Source organism: Pan paniscus, chromosome 12 (assembly GCF_029289425.2).
Source record: "Pan paniscus chromosome 12, NHGRI_mPanPan1-v2.0_pri, whole genome shotgun sequence".
Taxonomy (NCBI): Eukaryota; Metazoa; Chordata; class Mammalia; order Primates; family Hominidae; genus Pan; species Pan paniscus.
Window position 1 is genome coordinate 45752921 of NC_073261.2, and position 12192 is coordinate 45765112.

The 12192-nt window shown below is 38.0% G+C and overlaps 1 protein-coding gene across 6 annotated transcripts in view; it reads right to left on the reverse strand.

Moving 5' to 3' along the window:
• CTNNA2 (catenin alpha 2) overlaps positions 1 to 12192 on the reverse strand; it is a 1151703-nt gene that overhangs the window by 58771 nt on the left and 1080740 nt on the right. For all 6 annotated transcript variants that reach the window (XM_014343874.4, XM_003816600.4, XM_003816599.3 and 3 more), the window contains 2 exons: positions 8337 to 8450; positions 664 to 845 (listed from right to left, as the gene is read on the reverse strand). In XM_014343874.4, the coding sequence (XP_014199360.1) occupies positions 664 to 845; positions 8337 to 8450 (296 nt within the window). The remainder of the gene's footprint in view (positions 1 to 663; positions 846 to 8336; positions 8451 to 12192) is intronic.

Genomic DNA, 12192 nt, shown 5'->3' on the forward strand with positions numbered 1-12192 from the left:
AGAGACCAAAATGCAATGATAGAAAAGAGCACTAACCCTTGCTGAAGAAAAGTCTCCTGACAAAATTCTGACTGGTCACTTGATTTGTCAAAGGTACTAGCTCAGAGCTAAAGGAAATAAATCTTATACAACTTTAATTTCTCTGTGAAAACAATGGAATCTTAGATTGTTGTATCTGATTCTTAATAGGTAAGAATAAAATGTGAGCTTAAATTAATGCTAGATCACAAGCTAATATTACAACATACTATATGTATACATGCGCACACACACACACACACACACACAGAGGTACATATTTTTCCAAAGGGATATTAACAAATCATTCACTTTATCTTCAGAATAATACTTAAGCATATTGCAAAATAGCACAGACCAAAGATGAGTCACCCATCCCCCGGGGTTTGATTTTATGACTGCCTTAGGGTAGATAATTATAACAACAATAATTACAACATTGAATCTGTTCTCCTTGACCAAAAAGATATACCTATCTGCTAGGAATTAAGTCCAGATCATTTTGACTTATACATGTAAATTTATAATACCACCACCTTGCGTTGGTATATTTTAATTTTTCAGCAGGCTTTCACATGCTAATACACACTGCTACACTTCTGGGTTTAATGAAAAAATCTTCAGCTCCCTGGCTCTGGGCCTCACCTTGTGAAGTCTGTCATTTCCATCATGATCATACACATCTGCTTGGCCAGTACAATGATATCATTGCCGCTGTCGTCCCATTTGGCCACTTCTGCATCCAGCTTGCTTTTCTCTTGATGGAATATCTCCACCTGCTCAGCTATTTTTGCCTTCTCCTCCTGCGGTAGTTGCGCCATGATGGCCTGCGTGGGTTACAGAAAAAGCGTGAGTGACGGTGACAAAGGAAGTACAGACCGTATGTTGACTCTGCCTTCTGCGGATGGCAGAGCCAGACCCTGCAAAGGCTTATGAGCTACCCTGCCATTCCGGAAAGCACGTCCTTCTCCATTCCAGGGAGGCCACGAGCACAGGCTGATAAGCTCCCCAAAGTCCCCGTCCCACTCCCATATATGAAAAATACAGAGATATCCAAAGCTACGTGCGCACTGGCAATAACAGAACTTCTCTGCCGCTTTGATGGCATATGTTTGTTCAAAAGAAGCTATTCTTGACAATTTTTATATTTGGTCTCAGGAAACTTTTACCAGATGAAAGAATGCACCTCTTTCAACACTGAAATCTGTTCAGAGAAGGGAAAAAAAGAAAAACGGCCTTCTGTCGCTGGAAAGGATAGGAATTTTAAACACTATCTGAGCATCCAAGTGGGGGAGGATGGGGCTACTTTCTATGAGTGTAAGTGAAGGTGTCTACAGAGAGATGCCAAACAAAAATCCCCTGCCCAGGGCACTCCAGGGATGGTGTGCCTACCCTCAGCCCTCCCCCATCTCCTTTAGGGTGGTGGCATGCCTGTGGCTCCCTGTTAAAGCCTTTGAGTACGTAGGCAGAAAAGTTATAATGGGATAAAGGATAAAATTAGGAAGCATAGGTTCATTTTCAATAACTGCTAGGTAAGAAAATGTAGAAAAAGGAGAACTGCAGTCTTCTTATTCATGGATTCTTCATTTGCCAATTTGCCTACTCTCTAAAATATATTTGTAACCCCAAAATCAAGGCTTGTAGCATTTTCGTGGTCATTTGCAAATGTGGGCAGAGCAGCAAAAAAATTGAGTTGCGTGACATGCACATTCCCAGATGAGGTTGAACAAGGCAATGCTCTGCCTTCCTTTTTCAGCTCTCGTACTGTAAACAAGTGTACTTTTTGCAGTCTATTTAATGCTACATTTTTCATATCTTTGTGCTTTTTGTTAGTAACTTTGCTGTTTAAAATGGCTCCAAGCATGGTGCTGAAATGCGTCTAGTGTCCCTGAGCACGAGAAGGCGGGCATGTGCCTTATGGAGAAAACACATGTGTTAGTCAAGCTTCAATCAGGCATGAGTTACAGAGTTATTGGCTGTGAGTTCAATGTTAATGAATCAAAAATATAAAGTGTCTAAACAGAAACACCCATTAAACATAGTTACGTATTGATCAGTTGAAGAAAATGTCTTGACTGGCAGCTCTGAGGAACCTACTGCTGTATTTCCCCTAGGACCAATCATTAAATATTTGCTAATTAAATGGTCATGATGACTTTATAGAACATAACTATCAGGAGTAATGAGAATCAACTATATTTGTTAAACACCATTTAGGTAGCAAGCCCTGAATGAAATGTCTGTCATCACCGTATCACACCCTCCCAAAACGGTATGCAACCTGCTTCACAGACAGGGGAATGTGAATAGGTACTTCCAATTCCCCTGCTTCTGGGATACACATATTTTCCAGAAGACAGACCAAGAGAGTACAGTTTGGGGGACTGCAGTTTCTGCAATGAACAAGTAAAATAACACAAGAAAAATGCTTCCTAAATTATAAATCTTCTCCCTGTGTGAGCGAATACATTTGGAAGGACTATAACTAAGGTCTAATAGAGGTATCAGGCAATGTGAGCTCAGAAGAACTGGGTTCAACAAGGGCTCTGTAGCTGACATGGGTTAAGACTTCACTGTTATATGGATCTATCATTGATCTCTTCAGATAGAATATGGGCATAGTAAATAATTACCTCAAAAGGTGATGGTGGGCAGCAAATTAAATGTGTTTTTTCAAATGAAATGAAAGTAAGCATGTATAGAATTATCATTAACATTATATTATAATTGCTGCCATTAATTTGCCTTTCCAACTACCCCTCTGGCTCATTTCTTAGTTGCCATGGGGAAAGGGATGGGCTCGGGGTCTATGCAACTATCTACAAATAGAAGATTGTTATGATTCCTTATGTATATCCACAAATACTGGGTACTGTGCTGAGGCTTATGTATGTCAAATAACAATCTACTTAATCATTCTGATACTATTACTATCCCCATTTTAATAATAATATCTAGGCCCAGAGAAATTCATAGAATTCCTAATATCACACAATAGGCTCTAGGAATAGGATTCAAACCCACCTGAACTAAGATCATTCTTAACCACTCTACACAACTGGATCATCAGTTGTGCCTGGCCATGCAACTTACCCACTGTCCTGGGGTCCTCAACCAAGTGGGGCAAGGGTCACTGATATCACTAGCACTGCTCGCCACGCTGTGCATCCTGGTGGATGCCATAGACGTGAGTTGCCTATGGTGTCTGATTTGACTAAAGGTATCCTTGAACCAGTGGCTGCCCAGATGCTTCTTACTAGTAGCCACATCTACTAACTTCCATGGATGCATGTATGTGGCTTTAAATAGCATGTGTATGTATGTTTGGATATGCGTGTGTATGTGTAAATTTTAATCCATATTTTAAAATCCAGACTTGTATGAATACTATTAAGATATCTAAAATACTATATCTTGAAAGATAAAGTAGCTTTAAAAACTGTATTTAAAAAGGTGCTTGATATACAAGAGTTTATTGTAAGCTCACATTTGCAATGTTGTGTTCATAGCAAGACAGCTATTCCACTATATTTGAGATATGTTTGATTTACAGAAATTACATACGCACTTTTTTCCTTAACTATCCCTTTCTGATGACCTATTGCTGTTTTTGGTTTATTGTCCTCCTCATACAGAAGAGCGAATCATGCTTTACTTAGACCTCACAGGTCCTAAACCAGCATCATTTAAAACATTCGCTAGGTGCTTCTCTGTAAAAGAATCCGTAAAACTATCAGCAGACTCCCAGACTCAATGTTCAATCCCCAGATGAAAAGCAATGCACATTTCATTGTCCCAACACAAGGTTAATTTGTGCACTGAAAAGTGTATACTTCTCTGTCAACTATAGCACTTGCATCTCCAGAATACAATTTAGCACTTGAATATTAACTGCTTCGCTTTGCTCTCTAATTAATTCCTATTAATGCCCTACTGCTAACTTCTTTATATGCTTCCCTAGGGTTTAGGCTGCCATATCCTGCCCAGAGTAGAAGCTTAATAAACATCTTTTGACTGCTTAAACATTTTTCCACTCACTGCATTAACATAATTCAAGAGAAGTTGCCAGAACTGACACACACATTCTAAGGACACAATTCTGAAGAAAAACTATCCCCTCCAATGCAAGTTTGCAAAGGAAGATATTATTTTGACTCTAGGGCTGCTTGACCTGCATAATACACTTAATGGTGTGTGACTTGGGTGAAAGCATCTTTCCATTTGCTTCTGCTTATGTAGCTATCAATGAGCTGAAGTCTCTTCCTAAATATTCTTAAAATGCTCTTGCTTTTAAAAATTCATAATTGACCTTTTCTGAAACTGGAATTTAAAAAAAGGTTACCTATAAACAGTAGATCACAAACTGTGAAATTTGCAAGTTAATCAAATTAGAATTCAACACATGAGTTTTAATTAGATCTTATCAATGTAACTCAGCAGTTTGAAATGTTAACACATTAAAGCCATTCTAGCTAGAAAAAAATAGAAGCCAGCTACATTGAAATCAAACTCAATATAAAATACATAACATGCAATTGTTCATTCCCTCAAACTAAGGGAACATGAGAAAAATTATCTTCATGGCCAAGAGGAAAGGGAACATATCAGATTTTGTTTGTATGATATGATTACCCAGGACAGGTTGAAGTTTCTGCTTTTCACAGTAGCCAAGCACAGCTCTCCAAATTGTTGATCTGCCTGATGTGGGGTCCCAAATTAGTGGTATCAGAGATATTAATCCAAAAGGATTCCTTCCCCCTACCCCAGAGTCCCTCCCAGCCTTTCCTCTGAACCACCAACCATTTTTTGGTGATTGTTATAAACCATACCTATTACACTAAAAGTGAAAATCACTGATAAAAGAAAACAACCATTCAGATAGCACTGAATCCTTTCTTCAATTTAAATCTCAAGGAGATTTTGATATAATTATCTTCCAATTTCCAGAGAAAAAAATGATTTTTAACGTCTATGGGTCCCCAAACTGACAAGTGTTCATTTCTTAAGCCTAGAGCAAGAAGCTAACATTAAGTTTCAAGTACAAGAATGTTTATAAATAACAATTAAAGGGACTAAAACTCAATGTGCCTGTTTCTACTCACTTCACTTTAAAGCAGTATAATAAATATAAGTAGTTAAGGAGTGGGTCCTTTGATTCTTACCAGTCTCTAGCTGTGAAGTGAATTGGAAAATTGAGGTAATTGTCCCATTAACTGAAGTAAAAACTCTCATGATTGCCTGAATTATCCAACTCTTTCAGGTGAAATTATTTAGTCAGCCTTCTAATGAATGATTAGCTCAAGCCACAAGCATCATCACCATTACCACCAACTTAATTATTACATATTTATATGATAAATCCTGTGATACATTTTATCATGGAATTCTCCCTACGACCTTATGAGGTAGCATACGAGGAGATGAAGTGTGGAGAGGTTAAGAAAGTTGCCCCAAAGTCACACAGCTTCACTAAGTCCATATTTAAAATCAGGTCTGTGTGACTCCAAATAATATATTGTATCACCAAGGTTAAGTGCCTAGCAATTGTCACTAACCTATTTTAACTATGCCAGACTGTGGAGAAACAGTTTATATTATGTCATATCTAGGATCAAAGGGTAAGATCACCTCCGTATTTTATCAGATCACCACCATCCATATTGATTCCCATTCATTCCCCCCTCCTAAACCGCCCCCCACCCCCCACTCTCCTCTCCCTCATAATGTTGTAGGCAAGCAGCAGACATGGGCATATAAAGGACATTTTTGAAATACTTTAATTCCAGAATTTGAGAGCAATGTTGGATGGGGTTACTAAAAGCTTATCTCCCATTCAAACCTTCTTATAGATTAATTTACCATTTTTAGAAGGGGAGACTTTCTCTAAATGTGAACACAAAGTAATATCATTAACATGGGAGGACTTGCTGCAGGGAAGAGCAAATGCCTCTGTCAAAGACAAAGTTCGCCTCCTTCACAATTTGGACCAACTTAGCACACTTTGCTGGTCAAAAGTCTGACCATCTATCATTTCAGCAATTCAATGCACCCTCTTATTTCCAACTTAACAGCCATAATTCCATGTCTCTGATTTGTCATCATATAATTACAGGCTAAAATAGGCTGACTCAGTAAGTAATGCTGTCTGCTGCAACTTAATCATACAGACCACATGGTAGACCTCAAAGTCAAATGAGCAACTGCTGAATTTGTAGGAGTGCTCTGTTCTTACTATCTTGGACCCTGTTTATAATTCATGCTGAAAAAAACTCTCAGAAAAGACACTAGTGTGAAGAAATAATAGATGATAAAGACAAGAGTCTCCAAATTGTATTTCCACCCATCATCATTGACTTGAAGTCTAATGTAAATGAGACTAGAATTAGGTTCCCAATGAAACAGAAGTATATTGCGACTCTATTCTTCCTTGTAAAAGTGGGACTGTTCATGCCATTTGACAAGATGGTGCTTATAAAGCAAGATGAGTTGTACAACCTGTCTTTGTCTTTAAGAAAACTAGTCAGTGGATACTAGGCTGTATGTATACTGAGTTGCAGTTAGTCAATTAAATTGACTTTGAATTGCTTCATGTTTGGATGAATTACTCAAAATTGCCCTTTGTCAGTGACATAAAAATGCTGGTTTTACTTAATTCTGAAGATGAATTGACTGTTTAATTCATCTGACGTTTTGCCAACACAGAGTCAAAAGATTTTCAAGTTACTGACGTTTCCAATTTTCAACATTTTAGGGGGGATTAAATAGAGTCTGCAAGGAATTTTTGAAATAGGGGGCTCTATGCCAACTTTTCTATTGTCCCACCATCATGTGATCGGAAAGGATTTCTCTTAGAAAGGATGATAATTATCACAGTCATCTTTATCGAGCACTTACTGTATGTCTAATATTATGCCCATTATTTTATAAATATTAAGTAATTAAATCTTCATAAGAATCCTATCAGGTAACCCTGTTATTCACATTTTAGAGAGAGGTCTGAAACTGAAAAATTAAGCAACATGTAGCTTTGAGCATGGTTCTAATGCTGCCCTTTATAATTCAAAACCAAATCTGTCTGAAATCAAAGCCTTTGTCTTTAATATTCTTTAACCTTCACATCCCTCCTATTAATGTTTGTTTATATCTTTTGGGTCACTTGATTGTTGGGTGAGAATATCAGGGCATAAAGCATATAAGAGAAACTGGGTTTTAGACACAAACTCTTTCTTAACTAAACATCTACCTCAAGTCCTCTTTATTTTAACCTCTGATTATTTTTCTTTCATAATTCTTAAGGCAGTGTGGGCTTTCTGGTGTTTCCCAATTTCTATTTTAAATTACCTTCTCTTTCTCAACCTCTTGCTTTCTATTCATTATCTTTTATTTAAATAAAACTTAACAAAGAAAATTAGAATATCTAATTCTCAGTTATACTATAATCTGATTGTTTTTACTCTTTGGAAACTGAGCCCTTAAGGGGAGGAAAATTTCATCCTCCTATGCAGTCTCTAAAGATTTCATCTCTTACCACCGGCCTTGATTACGTACACCTACTCTCTGGGTGATACAGCAAATCAGACTGATCCAAATTTAGGATGCTCTTTAGACCAAATGCATTGGTGAACAGTATCATGGAGTACTCAAATGTCAGGCAGAGCTGGTACTCTCTCTGTTGCTTCCTGATCCTTGCCTTAAACTTGAATATTTCTAATTTGTCTCTATTTTTCTATCATATGGCAGACAGATCTAGGAATACCACCATGGGAGTAGATAGGCATCACGAGGAAACAAAAAGTTCTCTATCTAATGGCCTTGAACCAATTTCAAAAGATACGGTCTTAGATATCATAGAACATAGGCCATTGTATGGAGCAACAGCCCAGCTATAAACAAAGTAGTGCCCTGATTCCTCATTTGTCATTGCCTCTTGTGTTGACAAGCTTGGAGACTTCAGGAAGAACAATGGTGACTGTGCCAATGCAAAATTTGAGTATTCCAGTGTCCCCTATCAGTCTATCATCTAATTCTAGTACCCAAACCCAACAAAATCAATTATACAGATAAAAGCTTGCTGTGATGTGGTTGCTATGTTTCCAGTGATAGCAAAAGAGAGGAGTTAGAGGAATCAGGAGCAGTGGTGGTTATTTTCACTGTGTAAAATGTGATTTGCTATAAACAACCTCAGATGAGAGCACAGATTTCTGACCCATGAATCTCTGGGGTACCATGTCTCTGGAGTTTAGAAATACCCTCAAACCATTTTAGTAAACACGGTCCCTGTGTGCCAAGCCAAGCCAAAGTCTTAGGTGTCCACTCACCCGTGCGCTCTGCCCTGCAATGAGCTGGTCATCCTCAGTCTGAACACTTGTCCTGCTACGCACATCATAATCTTCCTGCTCAAAGTCAGAATCATCCTCTAGTTCTTCTGGGGTCTAAAGACAAAAAGATATAAGTCAGCATATTTAAATTGATAACCTTCACCCCCATCCACACACTTCATTGCAAAGGCTAAATATCCCCCAGAAAACAGAGCTTATAGCATCCTACATAGCACCCACACAGCTATGTGGGTGAGTATTAGCCGGAATGCAGTCAGAAAAATCAAGCTGCCCTAATTTACTTTAAAAAATATATTTTATTTATTATTTCCTCATACAGGTATAGTAAGTCTAACTTGCAGTGATATGCTAATTTTAAGAAAAATGATATCTGTGTATTATTTCCACCCATCCAAATCTATTGAAAGAAAAGATCCATCAACAACAAAATTTACACCTATACTTCTATAATGCCACTTTTGCTCTATAAACAAAAAAGTTGATTATCTCCAGCAAAGGCTAGACCTGATGGAATATCTGATTTGGTCACAAAGCCATAAGGTATAACGGTTATAAGCACAGGCTCCAGAGTCAAGACTGCCTGAATATGAGCCCCTATGTGCTCATAAATAAACTATCTTACCTCTCTTAGTTTGACTTCCTCTGTAAATTGAGGTTGATAATAGTAGCTACCTCTATGATTGCTGTGAAGATTAGGCAATGTATTATCTGTATAGTATCAGACACAGAGTAGGTATTTTTTAAATGTTTGTCATCATTATTACTTAGGGTTTGTTGTTTGTTTTGAGACAGGGTCTCACTGTGTAGCCCAGGCTGGAGTGCAGCAGTGGGATCTTGGCTCACTATAACTTCCACCTCCCAGGTTCAAGTTATTCTTGTACCTCAGCCACCCAAGTAGCTGGGATTACAGGTGTACACCATCATGCTTGGCTAATTTTTGTATTTTTTAGTAGAGACAAGGTTTCACCACGTTGGCCAGGCTGGTCTGGAACTCCTGGCCTCAAGTGATCTGCCCGCATTGGCCTCCCAAATTGCTAGGATTACAAGCATGAGTCACTGTGCCTGGCCCATCATTATTATTAGGATTTTTAAATCAATTCATTCAACAAAGTTTATGAAATGAAGCTACTGATTACCACATACCCATAAAGGATTAAATAACTTTTACATATGTATTATCAATTTAGCTCAGATGAGCACAGTGACATTAGGGAACATTCTCTATTTAGAGGTAAGTAATACAAGGTGCAAAGAAGTTAAGCCATGTGCCCCATATCCCTAAATTAGTTAATAAAGAACCAGAAGTTAGATCTAAACACCCAGGTGTGTCTGACTCCAAACATACTTCTCATTATTAGTTTTTGTTGTAGTTTATTCACGTTACAAATTTAGCAAGAACTGAAGTTATAAAATTGCTTAAAAAGAGTAGAGTTAGATCAAGATCCTTTCCAATCTATAAAGTCAGTGATAAGGAAAAGATAAGAAAGAATCCATAAGCCCAGGAACAAAACACCTTTACATCTTCAATGGCAATAATAATAGATAACTGTGCATTAAGTGCTTACCATGTATGTGTCTGTCAATGTTTTTTCTAAGTGCTTTACAGGCACTAACTCACGCAGTTTTCTTAACACTCCTATGATGTAGACATTATTTTCTCCATTTTCCAGGTAGGAAAACTGAGGCATGAGACGTTATAGCTTGCTCTAAGGCTTTGCTAACTCTATGAGGTTAAATTCGAAAGGTGGTAAGAATGGTGCACAAAAGTGAGTGAGCGAATCAGTGTGAGATTAGCCTGACAGGTGATGGTCTTCCACAGACTGCCTCTTGGCATACAGTAGGACCACATTCCAGGGCTCTGTCTTTCAAAAGAAAAGAGCAGACCACAAGGAATACCGATGATGTAGTTGCCCATTCCCCATCCAAAAGGGCACATTTTTATTCTGCTGGTTTATTTGGCTACCACAGTGTAATTAATCAGGTGTGGTTATTGATGAAGGCTTGAGATTGGTCAGACAGGCATAAAATGGGGTCCTTCATGCCAATAGCACGTTATGCCTAGTAATTTTCCAAGCTTTGGCATATCACTCTTGTTTTTCCTTCTCTCTCACCATCAACCTTATTAACATTCACTCAGTCATCTACAGATGTTTACTTTCATAGGAATATTAAAATAAGGAGAAAAGAAAGAGGTTTTGTTCTCATATTTTATTAACTAAAGCAGGGGTACAGTAGGCAGAGCCCAGTTCAAGTAACTTGTTGTATTTTTATTGTGGACAGAGACAATATTCTCTGATCATTTCTCCCTCTTTTGCAGTGTACTGTGGGACAATTATAGCAAGTTGGTAAATTCAGCTGACAGATGAGATGACAAGATTACAAGCGCTTTTTGTCATAAGTTCTTGAAAGAGAAAAAGTAAATCGAAAAATCTCATTCAACAAAAGTAAGCAGAATATGACAGTTCTTATAGTACTGTGCCCAAACATTTCAGTGATCTGTGCATTCAGTAGATGAGTCAATGACAAACCCAACCTGGCAGCATAAGGCTAATAATGGTGAGTTTTTATTCAAGAGACAATGGCCCAAGAACCAAAATAAAGAAAAACATTAAAATCAAAAGAGGTATTAACCTGGACGAGGACTCAGGGGACCTGCATGTTTTGACCTAACTCTGCCATTCACAAGCTATATGTCTTTGGCAAGTCACTTAGTTTCACTACTTCTGTGTCTCCCTGCTCATAAAACGGAGATTATAATTGCTATATGCACTTTCTGCCCCACAGGACTCCTAAGCTTAGATGTATAGGAAAATGCTTTAGGAACCATAAAAATTCACTAAATTCATAAATGATGGTGATAATTACTGTGCTTAATAATAAAATATAACACCTAATAACAACAACAGCAATAATAATGGCAATCATTGTTTACCACCCACTATGGGACAGGCATTCAGCTGAAGAATTTGATCCTTACAAAAACCTAATGAAATAAATGTAATCGCCATTTTATAGGTGTGTGAACAGGCTCAGAACTGTTGAGTATATTTTCCAAAGCATCACACCTAGCAAGCGATGGAGGTGGGCAACAAGTTGAAGGTTTCAGAGCCCATGATTTTAACCATCACAAATACCACCAGGCAAATAGATGAGCTTAAGCTATTTTCATGTACCTTAAACATGCAACAAACCCATCCAGCCCATCCATATAAAAAGTTCTGTGCATGTGCAGTTTGCTAATTGCATGTGAGTGTGTCTCCTACTCGTGGCATTCTTTTTTGAATTACACATTTTTAAAACTATGAGTGCTATTTTTTAGTTGGTCAAAGACCTCCATGAATTAAAGGAAACATGGAAAATTACAGAGGGTCTGCAAATGGGCCCAGGAAGATTACGCTTGTATTATTAGATAGTGTTACAGGGTAAAGGAATAAATAAAATAAACAGTTCGCTGTACTGGAGGATAGAGACTGAGGGTGAAAGTTCCCAAACAGCAGTTTGGGAAGGCTTTTTTCAATAAACAGAAACTATTTAAAGTCTACTCCTAGTTTCGTGGTTCCACTATTTTATGTTTTGTTGTGGAAGTGGGTCATATCTGTAAAATGGCACAAAGTATTCAGACTCCAGAATCTCTCCTAAGAGTCTATGAGATTAACTTGTGCCCATTACAGGAGCCCAGAGAGATCATGTGGCTTGACCAGGGTCATACCACATGTCAGTTGCAAAACAGGACCCGTTCACCTGCTGCTGGTGCTCTATTCCTCTGCAACAGCCTCTATAGAGAAACAAAGTGAGAAAGTATTGAAGGATTCAGTCATATCACCTGGACATGTGA